The 16243-nt window shown below is 35.6% G+C and overlaps 1 protein-coding gene across 2 annotated transcripts in view; it reads right to left on the bottom strand.

Moving 5' to 3' along the window:
* Positions 1-296: 296 nt before the first annotated feature.
* Positions 297-16243, bottom strand: part of CARPA (Carbonic anhydrase-related protein A) — a 304577-nt gene continuing 288630 nt past the window's right edge. The window contains exons 7-10 of one of the 2 annotated variants that reach the window (XM_076536805.1): positions 3839-3993; positions 2451-2576; positions 592-640; positions 297-505 (exon numbers count right to left, since the gene is read on the bottom strand). In XM_076536805.1, the coding sequence (XP_076392920.1) occupies positions 441-505; positions 592-640; positions 2451-2576; positions 3839-3993 (395 nt within the window). In that variant the 3' untranslated portion in view covers positions 297-440. The remainder of the gene's footprint in view (positions 506-591; positions 641-2450; positions 2577-3838; positions 3994-16243) is intronic. The other variant, XM_076536806.1, reaches the window with a different exon arrangement.

Genomic DNA, 16243 nt, shown 5'->3' with positions numbered 1-16243 from the left:
ATTGCAAATATATAATATAGACGTATACAATAATTATATACTTTTGAAATGGTAACATAACCTAAAAATAAATTTTTAAAATCAAAATAAAATATACGTATCAGTGTAAGTAACAAAAATTATATAACATTGCATGCATTTTACAAAAATTAATTTTTCCCACCCTGAAAACATACTCATAGAATGAAAACAAAAAACAAATAAAAATTATAGAAAATTGTACTAAAAGGATTCGGTTGCGATCCATTTCAGAAAATAGGTTATTCCGGATAATAATCTGACGAGTCTATCGTGTTACATCGACCGTAGGAAATCTGTCACTGGACGAATCGTGGCTCCTAAAGCTTATTTTTGTGCCATTCACTCGTAAGATGATCTCGCGTGAACCTGTCGCGTTGAAAGCCGAAACGTCTGTCTTCCGCGTAGTAGTCGGTTGAGATTCAGACGACGTTGTGCGTAAGGGATCCATCGCCTTGCCACTTGTTGGCTGGAAAAAAGAAGTCATCTTTTCAGATTCTCATCGAGACAATCCCTTCGCTAGATGGTAAGAGGTTTGGGGGCCAAAGGAGCCTGGGTAATGTCCTGGGTTACCTCTATAGTGCATGTCCTGCGCCATTGATGGGCACTTGGCGTCCGGCCGCTGTTTACAAACAGACAAAATGATGTTCTTAGTTGTATTCGTGTTGAAGTGTGAATAATTGTTAGTATGGGACAAAAGATAAAAATAGCGGGGTTAATTGTAACAAGCCTTAAGAAGTTTAGGTTCAACAAGTTTTTACTTGGCAAGCTTAGTTTTAACGAAATTAGGTTTAGCAAGTTTTGATTTAAGTTTAGGTAGTAGGAAATTAAAGAATTTCTAATTTAGGCGTAAGGAAATTGAAATTGTAAGGAAGTTCCTTGCACCCACATATTTATGTGAATTATTATATACCAGGTGTACCGGTTAATGATGCACGTTTAGTACAATCCAGATTAGTTACACGTGTAATCTAGCTACTTTCTGACACATTATGTGTGTGGTACAGCCTTATTCGCTTGTGAAACATGCGGACGCACCATGTGCGTCATACGTGCCTATATAGGTTCCGGCCAAACCGTGCGAGATACGACTTTTTGTCAGAGAATCAAAATTTCTTAGAATGGGTCAAACCCCCCAGAAATATTGTCAAAATTGCCGTAAGGTGGCTGACGGAGGAGATGTTGATCAGGGCGGGATCCGTCGGCGTCATACATGCCTATGTAGGTTCCGGTCAAACCGTGCGAGATACGACTTTCTATCAAAGAATCAAACCTTTTTAGAATGGGACAAAACCCCCCCAAAAATTGTCAAAAGTGCCATAAGGTTGCTAACAGAGGAGATATAGAGTAGGGCAGTATCCCCCACCGGGCGAAAGCGGCATACGAGTCTATGGCTCTCGAAACACCATCTGTATTCGAAGAAAAATAACCAAACCAATACAATTAAAACCCCCATAAAAGAATCCATTATTCAACACACAGCATTTCCATGCATCCCCAAAAACGTGGACATCGGACGTCAACAAATAACGTATTCGCATTACGGTTTCAGTTGTGCTATTTACTTGTGTAATTAATTATCCACGAATTTAATTATGTAAACCGTTCAGGTGAACGGGGAAACGTATGTATTCATAACTCTTTGTCGTAGCAGCGATAAATTGCGAAAAGAACCGCAACTATTTGAAACTAGACGTACCACAAAAAATATGATGCTAACTCGAAATCTGAATATTGGTTGAAAGGTTCGTAAGAAAATAATATGAGGGACTGTGAATACTTGCGTGTCGTGCAATCCGGAAATTAAGAATTATTAACCGGGACAGCTGGTAGGTGTACTTAACCCTCGTTTATATCATGATGTATCAAGTTACTTAATGTATCAAGTTACAGAATGTATCAAGTGACTTAATGTATCGAGTTACGTAAGGTATCATGTTACAGAATGTATCAAGTTACTGAATGTATCAAGTTACAGAATATATCAAGTTACTTAAGGTATCAAGTTACATAAGGTATCAAGTTACTGAATGTATCAAGTTACAGAATATATCAAGTTACTTAAGGTATCAAGTTACATAAGGTATCAAGTTACAGAATGTATCAAGTTACAGAATGTATCAAGTTACTAATGTATCAAATTACTTAATGTATCAAGTTACAGAATATATCAGGTTACTTAATGTATCAAGTTACAGAATATATCAAATTACTTAATGTATCAAGTTACAGAATATATCAAATTACGTAATATATCAAGTTACCCAATATATCAAGTTACAAAACATATCAAGTTACAGAACACATCAAGTTACATAATACATCAGTTATGCAAGTTACCATTTGTTGCCTTGTTATATGGGTTCAAGGAATCGTATCATAATTAACTAGTGAAAAATGATCTCCATAAACAGTAAGTTAGGTCAATTTACCTTGTGGAAATCGATGTTTGTCCGTATAGTCCTGAAGTGAAGATCCTGCAGCGGCCTCGAATTGTTTCCCAAGGGTGCTTTCGGTGTGCTCTCCGGGCCCTGCGTTAGTCTCCTTAGTGCGTAAAGCTGGAAATGGGATTAGGATTACGATGTAACGATGCTATTCCCTCGTTCAATATTTAACCGTAAAGCAGAGCTTGTTAAGTAATGGCACGGAGAAAATGGACGGGAACAAGAAACGGGAACGTTCTGACGTCCGCTAAAGTGGATCTCGAAAGTAATGCACTCAGGGTATCGATATCAATGACCCACCTTAATTATTTATACATTCGTTGCCTAAATGGAAACTTCACTACATAAATAATTTTAAACTGTGACCTGCATGCATATTTAAATCAATCATAATTTTTTTCACCCTCTAAAAATTTAGCTGAGAAATCTAAATATAAGTGTTATGTCTATTGCATTAATTACTTAAAATTACTGCAAGATAAATATTGTATTTAGCATATTCCGTTAAGTAACCCGCCGGTTAAAGTGGATCTTGAAGGCAATACACTCAGGATATCAATGTCAATGGCTTATTTAAATATTTAATGTCTGCTAATAAAACCTAGACTGATAAAATTCAACGAACCTTAACGCGAAAGCTCTTTCGGGAAATTGGATTCGCTTCCTTCGTAATAATTAATTTCGGTGGTATGCCGCGTTTAAAGATATCCGTTATTACAAGTTATTTCCGTGACATTGCCAGACAGGATTATTTCAAGACTATATTGTGGCTATTAAATATATTGGGAAGCTTGATAATTTATCTCGGATCTATGTTGCAACTGACGAACATTTGTAGACATTTTTATTCTTGTAGATTTACAGGTTTAGTTCGTATCAAACGTAACGTAGCTTATGCAGGAATAAATTATTTTTTTGACACGAAATTTTGACTAAAATTATTGCGACACTCTCCTGATTAAAATGAGTCCAAACACGATGTGATTCAGAAAATATTTACTTGTTTCATATATTTCACTTATATCGAATCATCACTAAAATCACAAGATTACATGTCACCAAAAAATAATACAATAAATACCTTATAATATACGTTAAAAAAATAATAAAAATCAGCAACACGTCTTTCGATTTCTACCGCAGCGTATTTTCCCACTTCAAAGCACATAATCCTCGATAAAGTCAATAAATCCAATTCAAATCCCATCATATTTGTACTCATTTTGCTCAGAAAAACATTTCCAATGCACCAGTAAAAGTTTCGCAACGAACAAACGAAAGATAAAAAAGTTTCACTTGCACCGCCCCGAGTTTAATGGCGGCCGTTCATTTTTTCGCTCGTATCGAGACTCCGGTGACGACAAAGTTTGACTCACCTCTCGTGCTGTTATGTAGATGGGTTTGTTGAGGATGAGCCATACGGCTGTTTCCCAACAACCTGGATGAGTCGTGCTACCCTCGTAAGTCATGTAACCGTTCGTGTCCGGAAGCAGACTCTTCAGGGACAGATGACGAACCGGCGCAGCATCGCCTGCACAGAAATAGCAATCTTTTGTTAGCTCTGACGTTTATCTCGTTGACAATCAAAATTTGATATTCATACGCTACATAGTCGAAGAAACATTGGACTGAAATGAAGATAAGATGACTGCGCTATCTGAGAATAGTTTGACCTCTGACCTTTTCGCAGTGCGAAACAAGTTGCAGCTTGTACTTAAATATTTATACCTTTGTGAATGGGGAAGTTTTTCACGTTTATATATACATTATGAAAAAGTTAGATAAAATGTTGAACAAATAGTATTAAGCGTTGGATAACAAATTGAATAAGTAACAGTATAACAGAAAATTGAATAAAAATGAAAAAAATGAATTTGTATGAAATTGAAAAAAAAAATGATATAAATATAATAATAAATTGTATACAAAAATTGAATAAACATCGTCAAGAAAGTAAATAAAAAATTCACTAAATGGTTTTAAAAAATTAGATAAAAAACATTGTACAAATATTAAAGCAAAAATATATAAAAATAGATAAAATAGATAACAGAGATAAAATAAAGTACATAAAGTAGACAATATAGATAAAAATAGAAAAGGTGATGAAATAGATAAAATAGAGAAAAATAGATAAAAGTAGATAAAATGATAAAATAGACAAAATAGATAAAACAGGTAAAATAGATAAAATAGATAACAGAGATAAGATAAAGTACATGAAGTAGACAAAATAGATAAAAATAGAAAAGGTGATGAAATAGATAAAATAGATAACAGAAATAAAATAAAGTACATGAAGTAGACAAAATAGACAAAAATAGATAAAAATAGATAAAAGTAGCTAAAATGATAAAATAGACAAAATAGATGAAAATAGATAAAAATAGATAAAATGATAAAATAGACAAAATAGATAAAAGTAGATAAAATGATAAAATAGACAAAATAGATGAAAAATAGATAAAATAGATAAAAATAGATAAAATGATAAAATAGACAAAATAGATAAAAATAGATAAAAAATAGATAAAATAGATAAAAATAGATAAAATGATAAAATAGACAAAATAGATAAAAATAGATAAAAAGAGATAAAATAGATAAAATAAATAAAAAGAAATAAAATGATAAAATAGACAAAATAGATAAAAATAGATAAAATAAATAAAATAGACAAAATAGATAAAAATAGATAAAATAAATAAAATAGACAAAATAGATAAAAATAGATAAAAATAGATAAAAATAGACAAAATAGATAAAAATAGATAAAAATAAATAAATATTAAAAAAAATAAAAAAATATTCACTCCTTGCAACTGAGCTATAAATTGTCCCTACTTAACACAAGAACGTACTGAAAGCTCTTTACCCGAAAAAGGCCAATTTTGTCCTCAACTTTATCGCGAATTTCTTTGATCTCGCATAACAGCAAGAACGGCCGAATTCGCGACAAAGTGAAAACAATCTGGCCGAAGGTAGAAGATGCACTTTTGATCGGAAGTGTTTTGCAGTTCTTTTTGCAGGGACAGTGGATGTAACGGAGAAAAAGGGTGAGTTGCATCGTACGGATTCGAGGGCGTATTTGCATGCTAAACGATCAAAATTCGCCGCGTCCCCTTATTCTATCGTTCGGACGTTGCGTTGCATATTCAAGAACGTTATTTCGAACGCGACAAAATTACTCGATATTCGTTCGTTGGTGCTCTTTGAACTTTGACCCGCGAGGCTGCCGGCTTGAAAAAAACAAGCTCGGCCGACGCTCTGTGCCACGGAAAAAGAACTTTGTTACGATGCAATATCTATTTACCCGGGCAAACCTGGAGATTCAATAAAAGAAAATTCGGTTACCACGTAACACTCGTGACGGGCGCGAATAATCGATAGAATTAATTTCGAGTTTAGCGACGTGATGGATAACTCGATTTTTGTTTCGAGTTTATGGTGAGAATTATAGCGGATGATGAATATCCGAGCGGTTTTGGTGATAACGATCTTTTGACCTGTAGGTTTTTGTAGACGAATAATATTTTGGGTGGGTTTCATCGGGTTTGTGAATTAAATTCGAATTATTTGAATACTGGTGGAATTTGAATAATGAATTCAATGATTCGAATAGTCGAATTCGAAACCTTGAATACTTAAATATTAGAGCACTCGAGTTTTTAAGATCTAGTAGTCAAGCTTGAAATTCGAATAATTCGAATATCCGAATATCATTGAGATTCAAGTCTGAAATTCAAATAATTCGAATACTAATAATAGAATATTCAAGTGTTCGAATAACAGTAGAATTCAACCTTGAAATTCGAGTAATTTGAATACTCAATTGCTGGAATAAAATAATATTCGAATATCAGTAGAATTCAAGATTGAAATTCGAATAATTTGTAGACTGGTGGAATTTGAATTATGAATTCAATGATTCGAATACTCGAATTCGAAACCTTGAATACATAAATACTAGAGCACTCGAATTTTTAAGATCTAGTAGTCAAGCTTGAAATTCGAATAATTCGAATATCCGAATATCATTGAGATTCAAGTCTGAAATTCAAATAATTCGAATACTAATAATAGAATATTCAAGTGTTCGAATAACAGTAGAATTCAACCTTGAAATTCGAGTAATTTGAATACTCAAATGCTGGAATAAAATAATATTCGAATATCAGTAGAATTCACGTTTGAAATTCGAATAATTTGAATACTGAAATTTTAGAATACTCAGATATTCGAATACCAATAGAATTCAAGCTTCAAATTCCAGTAATTTCGAATTAGTACTCAAACATTTGGAATATCAGTTGAACTCGTGTTGGAAATTCAAATAATTTGAATACTCAAATAAGAGAGAACTCGAATATCCAAATAGTTCAGGTAGTTTAGATTATTTGAACAGTCGAATATTCAAAATATTCATATTACTTGAATTATTCAATTGATGGTGTATTTAAACTCTCCAAATTACACTAATGATGATGTATTCTAATTATTCGAATATACCAATTATTCGAATATTCAAATTATTCGAATCACTTGAATATTCGAATTATTCAAACAATTCAAACAATTCAAACAATTCAAACAATTCAAACAATTCAAACAATTCAAACAATTCAAACAATTCAAACAATTCAAACAATTCAAACAATTCAAACAATTCAAACAATTCAAACAATTCAAACAATTCAAACAATTCAAATAATTCAAACAATCCAAACAATTCAAACAATTCAAATAATTCGAAATATTAAATTTATTTAAACATCGACGTATTCGAATTATCCAAATCATCCGAACATTCAAATACTCGAGTTATTCGAATATTCGAGTCCTCGAATTATCCAAATCATTGGAACCTTGATATATCCGAACTATCCAAATAATCTTAATTCTCAAATACCATATTTATTCAATTATTCTTAAATATTTCTCTTTGACTCATTCAACTACTATCAAAATACCCAAATAACTACAATACAACCAAGCACACAAATTGTTCAAATTTCGAATTTAAATTCTGCAACCACTCGAAGCTTAGATTACTCAGATACTCGACAATTCGAGTTTTCTTTGCGTCCGTAATGCCACACGTAAAAAGGGAAAACCGCGGATGATCGTTTAAGCGTTTCCAGTTACCCGGCCTCGATATCCGGAAACGCAACAGTTGCCAGGGAAATCCGTTTCTCGGCAGAAAACGATCCGTATCAACATCTCGAATGACACTCGAGCCACTTTTCCCCTCATTGATCCCTGTGCACACGGTGAATTATGCGAGAACGTCAGGTATCACGAGGTTCGCCTGGAATATCACGGCGCACTCGTTTCGAGTGCTCTGACGAGCGTGTTCCAGCGTGTTTCCTTTAGTCGTTCGCAACTTCCACGCGGAGTGCCGATCATACGTGCGTCCACCCTCCTGAACAGAGAACGCGATATAATTCCACGAACTTGCGACGAATATAAATTTCACCCTACTAAACGGCAAGTCGACGGAAATCGCGATTGTCCAAATTGTTTAGGATTTTTAGATTGCTCAAATTGGTCAGATTGGACAAGAAGTTCGGATTGTACAGACTGTGCACATTGTTCAGATTATTTAGACTGTTCAAGTAGTTCAAATAATCCAAATAGTTCGAATGGTTTAAGTAGATGAAATGGTTCAGATGGTTCAAATAGTTCAAGTAATTCAAATGGTTCAAATTGTTCAAATAGTTCGTATGATTCAAATGGATCGAATGATTCAAACAGTTCAAATAGTTCAAGTGGATCAAATGATTCAAGTAATTTGAATGATCCAAGTGGTTCAAATGGTTCAAAAGGTTCAAATGACCTAAGTAGTTCAAATGGTTCATATGATTCAAATGGATGAAATGATTCAAACAGTTCAAATAGTTCAACTGGTTCAAATGGTTAAAATGGTTCAAATAATTCAAGTGGTTCAAATTGTTCAAATAGTTCCTACGATTCAAATGGATCAAATGATTCAAACAGTTCAAATAGTTAAAGTGGATCAAATGATTCAAGTAATTTGAATGATCCAAGTGGTTCAAATGGTTCAAAAGGTTCAAATGACCCAAGTAGTTCAAATGGTTCATATGATTCACATGGATGAAATGATTCAAACAGTTCAAATAGTTCAAGTGGTTCAAATGGTTCAAATTGTTCAAATGGTTCAAATAATTCAAGTGGTTCAAATTGTTCAAATAGTTCGTACGATTCAAATGGATCAAATGATTCAAACAGTTCAAATAGTTCAAGTGGATCAAATGATTCAAGTAATTTGAATGATCCAAGTGGTTCAAATGGTTCAAATGGTTCAAAAGGTTCGAATGGTTCATATGATTCAAATAGTTCAAATAGTTCAAACAATTCAAACAATTCAAACAATTCAAACAATTCAAACAATTCAAACAATTCAAACAATTCAAACAATTCAAACAATTCAAACAATTCAAATAATTCAAACAATTCAAACAATTCAAACAATTCAAATAATTCAACTGATATCAGCAATATTACGAATAACAGTGTTATCACCTATATTATTATTATATATACTGTAATTACATTACGCATAATTAACATATACAGAACTTGTATAACATAACCACATCTCCCCAGACGAGTTAGCACTCCATTCAAATCTCCCGCGTCGTCGTTCATACCGAAAGTCGGCCGCTCGTAAAAAGGAATCTCGCAAGCGACGTCATTAATCGAGCCTCAATAAAAATCAACGGATACTCGGCAAATACACACTCGAGACTCAGTACCGTATGAAAGGCATGTAAGAGGTCGTCGCGACGCCACGTCGACGCCACAGGCCGGCCATTTCATCGACATTAAGGAGGAAAACGAGTGCCAACAAGATGGCGGTGTGACACAACGGATAAATGTGTGGCCGCAGCTTGTTCTCACCGTGTTCCCTTGGCGAGGGAACACTTTTAGGACAGCATTCAGAGCTTAGAGGAGCTTTTATCCCTGTATCTTCAGAACCGCTTCCTTTTTCTAACAGAACCCGCCCCCATTTATCCTGAATACGTGTCTCTATGCTTTTATTTTTATTTATCGCGCGCTCCGATTTCGCCGTCTCTCCGACGGTCGCGTGATAAATAATAAGGAACAGCCCTGACGACGGGGATATATCAACCGTGGCCGCGAATCGACGCGCCACGGAAAACGAATGGAAGATCCCTCGATGATTAATGGAACGAATTGTTTGAATTCCGAGTGTGCATTTGGGCTCCAGCAGGGTTTTGTCCGTTTTACTATTCGATAGCAAGGATTTCTGATCGTTTCAGCACATTTCGACTCAATTTCAACTTAGTCAGGTTGGAGACAAGAACGTCACACCAGGACGCACACGATGCGTCATACATGCCTATATAGGTTCCGGCTAAACCGTGCGAGATAGGACTTTTTGTCAGAGAATCAAACTTCCTTAGAATGGGTCAGAACCCCCAGAAATATTGTCGAAATTGCCGCAAGGTGGCTGACGGAGGAGATGTTGATCAGGGCGGGATCCGTCGGCGTCATACATGCCTATGTAGGTTCCGGTCAAACCGTGCGAGATACGACTTTCTATCAAAGAATCAAACCTTCTTAGAATAGGACAAAACCCCCAGAAAAATTGTCAAAAGTGCCATAAGGTTGCTAACAGAGGAGATATAGAGTAGGGCAGTATCCCCCACCGGGCGAAAGCGGCATACGAGTCTATGGCTCTCGAAACACCATCTGTATTCGAAGAAAAATAACCAAACCAATACAATTAAAACCCCCATAAAAGAATCCATTATTCAACACACAGCATTTCCATGCATCCCCAAAAACGTGGACATCGGACGTCAACAAATAACGTATTCGCATTACGGTTTCAGTTGTGCTATTTACTTGTGTAATTAATTATCCACGAATTTAATTATGTAAACCGTTCAGGTGTACGGGGAAACGTACGTATTCATAACTCTTTGTCGTAGCAGCGATAAATTGCGAAAAGAACCGCAACTATTTGAAACTAGACGTACCACAAAAAATATGATGCTAACTCGAAATCTGAATATTGGTTGAAAGGTTCGTAAGAAAATAATATGAGGGACTGTGAATACTTGCGTGTCGTGCAATCCGGAAATTAAGAATTATTAACCGGGACAGCTGGTAGTTGTACTTAACCCTCGTTTATATCATGATGTATCAAGTTACTTAATGTATCAAGTTACAGAATGTATCAAGTGACTTAATGTATCGAGTTACGTAAGGTATCAAGTTACAGAATATATCAGGTTACTTAATGTATCAAGTTACAGAATATATCAAGTTACTTAATGTAGCAAGTTACATAAGGTATCAAGTTACAGAATGTATCAAGTTACTGAATGTATCAAGTTACAGAATATATCAAGTTACTTAAGGTATCAAGTTACACAATGTATCAAGTTACATAAGGTATCAAGTTACAGAATGTATCAAGTTACAGAATATATCAAGTTACTAATGTATCAAGTTACTTAATGTATCAAGTTACAGAATATATCAGGTTACTTAATGTATCAAGTTACAGAATATATCAAATTACTTAATGTATCAAGTTACATAATATATCAAATTACGTAATATATCAAGTTACCCAATATATCAAGTTACAGAACATATCAAGTTACAGAATATATCAAGTTACATAGTATATCAGTTATGCAAGTTGCCATTTGGTACCAACATCGGTATTAGCAAGAAATAAACACAAGAGTCCGTGAATATGCGTCCAATGCAGGAATTAAAAAAACTAGTACACCTGGTATATAGACTGGTAGATTTTTTATGGCACGAAACAAATGCCGAGGGATTTTTGAAGGTATCGTAGAACATCGTCGATCAAGCTCGACGGTCATATTTTATTTTGTATCGAAGCGTCTCTGGGAGAGAAGCGTCGAGCGAAGAGCAGAAAGGGCACGAGACAAAAAGAGCAGCCCCGGGCAGGTGACAAATAATAATAAAGAGGTGTCGTGGATGGAAAAGAGCGTCGAGTGTGGCGCGGATATCGCGAGAAGAAAGGTTGAAATCCAAATGGAAAGAAGGACAGAGGGTGTGATTAATGAAATGCATTAACTCGTATGAGCTGCAGAGTACAGAGAAAAAAGGGAGAAAACGTGTCACGTCTCGTTCGATCGTTTATGTTTTCGAGAATGTTGACGATGAATTTTCGAATGTCTGACAAATTGCGCAGAAATTCGAGCAATGCAGAAATTGCTGTGCGAGCATTACTCTTTGAGATTTGTGGCTCTTTTTTGGTCTACGTTTTCGGTCGCGAATTTCTCTCAGATTCAAACGATGTACGAGCACTTTTGAATACTTCAGTTGTTACGTTTACGCATTTTTAAATTCAGCTTACTTTTCGAATTTAAATTTTGTCAAATGTTTAAGGTTCAGAAATTTGCAAATCTGGAAAGCGAATTTTTTTATTGTAGCGCTTGGAATTCTGCCAAAAACTGAATACGAGTCTTGAAAAATAGCTCATCTCCCGTGGTAAGAAAATCGATTACCCGACGTAATTAATAAAGTTACAAGAAAAATAAATTTTGCACCGAGTAAAACGATACTCAAATTCAGTCTGAACCGTTATCGTGATTCGATTAATAAACGGGGGCACCGATCAGATCGAGCAACACTTTCGAACGAACTTCCTAATGGAACAGTCGTTCGACATCGTGTTTCCTTAAGCAGAGCCTGTTCCATCGAAACTTTTGCTCGAAAAACTTGTTCGCCCAGGCCGTAGGCCGAATCTGATTGTTGGAAAGTTTCGAGCTGTTCGTCGAACAAGAGAAATGCTCTGAGGGCGTCGAAGGAGCGAGAGGCTGGGCCGAGTAAATCTTGAACGAGCTTCGAAGATAAACGGCAACTGACTAATATATACGTGTAAATTTATTGAACTCGGCACGCTTCGAAAAATATTCCGTTCTTTCCGAGGCGACGTTAATAAAATATCATTGTACCTGTTGCGTCTGTCTTTGCTATTTTGTCACCCGTCTTCCACCTTTCTGCGAGAATATTTCACTAAAAATTCACGAGTTGCGACAGTATTTTCTGTTTTGGTGGACTATTTGATGATTGCAAGGTTATTTTTACTAAATTCGGTGTAGTAATCGTGGAAATGTAGATTGAGATGAAAAAAGTAAGATAGGGCGTCGATTGACGGCGAAATCTCGATAATTCCCTGCGCTCGGGGCTCTGGGGCGGAGCTAGATCCTATTTTTCATGTTTAACGCAATTTAAATACTTTATTATACCTTATTATTTTATTTTGGGGGGTTTGGACTGGAGAACTCTGAAATTTCAGACCTTTGGAACCTTCAGAACCTTGGAAGTCTCGATGCTTCCCTGCGCTAGGGGCTCTAGGGCGGAGCTACATCCTATTTCTCATGTTTAACGCAATTTAACTACTTTATTATACCTTATTGTTTTATTTTCGAGGGTTTGAACTGGAGAACTCTGAAATTTCAGATCTTTGGAACCTTTAGAACCTTGGAAGTCTCGATGATTCCCTGCGCTAGGGGCTCTGGGGCGGAGCTACATCCTATTTTTTATGTTTAACGCAATTTAAATACTTTATTATACCTTCTTATTTTAGTTTTTGGGGTTTGAACTGGAAAACTCTGAAATTTCAAACCTTCGGAATCTTTAGAACATTTGAAGTCTCGATACTTCCCTGCGCTAGGGGCTCCAGGGCGGAGCTAAGTCCTCTTTATTAAGTTTGACGCGATTTAACTACCCTATAGTTTAATATTCTCGTACTTTGCAGTTTCTAGGCTTCGAAACTTTAATATTTTTTATGTTTGATACCTTCAGGACCCTCGAAACTTAGAGATCTACGACTCCCAACTTTGGAACCGCTCGATTCTGGGGCTATAAGTCCTACAACGTCATGTTTGCCATTCTCCTCACAAAAGTTGTACAAATAGATTCCGTTCGATTCACAATGAAAGACATCGAAATCGAATTGTAAATATTAATGATATTTAGTATCGTAATAAATTCCCAGCGAAGAAATTACATTCGGCCATTACTTTAAACGACGTTGACTTTATCCCCAAAGCTCATTCTACATTATTAGTATTCAGCATGAGGCTTCTACCCCGCGTTACATAGTTATAAATCCTCTTTCGCAGCGTTTCTCCCGGCTAATTTGGAACCGGCCGTCTCTCTCTTCGTCGCTGCTCCCGGCGTAAACGAGCAAATACTCTTTCTCGCTCGCAATTTTCGAGCGTGCTTCTTTCCATTCGCGCTGTTATTTAACGTCACGCGTCTCTCCGCTCGCGCGCGGATTCAGCCCGCGATAAAAATTCCACGCGCTCGACACAGGAAACTGGAGCAGCTTGAAATTCGAAAAATTCTCGCTTTCGAACGAGACACCGCAGCCAGCGGGGGCCAAAGTCGATGAAACATTTGCCGGCTGCAAATATTAACCGTTCGCCTGATGCGTGTCGCAGCTGCACTTTCAAATAAAAAGTCGACAAACCGCGTCCAGATGGGATTCCGCGCTTCTTCGGTGGAAATTAATTTGTTTATATATTGTTATTACTCTGTCACTAAAATTTTAATGGTATTACTGATAATTTAATGATAATCTAAATTCCGAGGTGTACTTGGTGGTTATTTTATAAATACACGCAGTTTAATATTTAATAAATTTTCTGCTTTCTTAGGGATACGTAATATGTTAAAGTATAATAATTGTATTTAGTAATTGTTGCAGGCAGGAAATAAGGAGATTTGTAGTGAGTTATCAAGTCTTCGAATTACTAAGTATTCGAGTATTATCAAGTTTCAAAGATATTAAGTTCTCAAGGAATTAAGTTTCCAAGATATCAAGTTTCCAAGGTATCAAGTTACCACCAAGATATCAAGTTTCCAAGATATCAAATTTTCAAAATATCAAGTTTCCAAGGTATCAAGTTACCACCAAGATATCAAGTTTCTAAGGTGTCAAATTTCCAAGGTATGAAGTCCCCAAGGTATCAAGTTACCACCAAAATATTAAGTTTCCGAGGTATCAAGTTACCACCAAGATATCAAGTTTCCAAGGTATCAAATTTCTAAGATACCAAGTTTCAAAGCTATCAAATTACCACCAAGATATCAAGTTTCCAAGATATCAAATTTCCAAGATATCAAGTTACCACCAAGATATCAAGTTTCCAAGATATCAAATTTCCAAGATATCAAATTTCCAAGATATCAAGTTTCCCAGGTCTGAAATTTTCAAAATACCAAGTTTCCAAGCTATCAAATTACCACCAAGATATCAAGTTTCCAAGATATCAAATTTCCAACATATTAAGTTTCAAAGATATCAAATTTCCAACATATCAAGTTTCCAAGGTATCAAGTTACCACCAAGATATCAAGATTCCAAGGTATCAAGTTACCACCAAGGTATCAAGTTTCCAAGGTATCAAATTTCCAAGCTACCAAATTTCCAAGATACCAAGTTTCAAAGCTATCAAATTACTACCAAGATATCAAGTTTCCAATATATCAAATTTCCAAGATATCAAGTTTCCAAGGTATCACGTTACCACCAAGATATCAAGTTCACAAGGTATCAAGTTATCACCAAGATATCAGGTTTCCAAGGTATCAATTTGCCAAGATATCAAGTTTCCAAGGTATCAAGTTACCACCAAGATATCAAGATTCCAAGGTATCAAGTTTCAAAGATATCAAGTCTCCAAGGTATCAAATTGCCAAGATATCAAGTTTCCAAGGTATCAAGTTTCCAAGGTATTAAGTTTCCAAGGTATCAAATTTCCAAGCTACCAAGTTTCCAAGATATCAAGTTTCAAAGCTATCAAATTACTACCAAGATATCAAGTTTCCAATATATCACATTTCCAAGATATCAAATTTCCAAGATATCAAGTTACCACCAAGATATCAAGTTTCCCAGGTCTGAAATGTCCAAAATACCAAGTTTCCAAGCTATCAAATTACCACCAAGATATCAAGTTTCCAAGATATCAAATTTCCAACATATTAAGTTTCCAAGATATCAAATTTCCAACATATCAAGTTTCCAAGGTATCAAGTTACTACCAAGATATCAAGTTTCCAAGATATCAAATTTCCAAGATATCAAGTTTCCAAGGTATCACGTTACCACCAAGATATCAAGTTACCACTAAGATATCAAGTTACCAAGGTATCGAGTTACCACCAAGATATCAAGTTTCTACGATATCATGTTTCCAAAATATCGAGTTTCCAAGGTATTAAGTATCAAATATCAAGTGCCAGGTATCATGTGTGAGGTGTCAGGTGTCAGGTATTTGGTGTCAAGTATCAGGGGTCAGGTATCAGGTGTCAGGTATAAATTTTTAGGTATCAGGTGTCAGGTATCAGGTGTCAGGTATCAGGTGTCAGGTATCAGGTGTCAGGTATCAGGTGTCAGGTATCAATTGTCAGGTATCAGGTGTCAGGTATCAGGTGTCAGTTATTAGATATCAGGTATCAGGTGTCAGTTATTAGATATCAGGTATTAGGCATCAGATATCAGATATAAGGTTTCAGGTACCAAATATCAGGTTTCAGGAATCTAATATCAGGTTTCAGGTATCAGATATCAGGTTTCAGGTATCAAATATCAGCCTAAGGTATCAGATATCAGGTTTCAGGTATCAGTTTTCAGGTTTCAAGTGTCATATATCTCGTTGCAGGTATCATATATCAAGTTTCATGTATCAGATTTCAGGTTTCAGGTGTCATATATCTCGTTTCAGGTATCATAT

Source organism: Megachile rotundata, chromosome 11, assembly GCF_050947335.1.
Source record: "Megachile rotundata isolate GNS110a chromosome 11, iyMegRotu1, whole genome shotgun sequence".
Lineage (NCBI taxonomy): Eukaryota > Metazoa > Arthropoda > Insecta > Hymenoptera > Megachilidae > Megachile > Megachile rotundata.
Note: the sequence above shows the minus strand (reverse complement) of the source record. Positions and strands in the feature narration are given on the sequence as shown.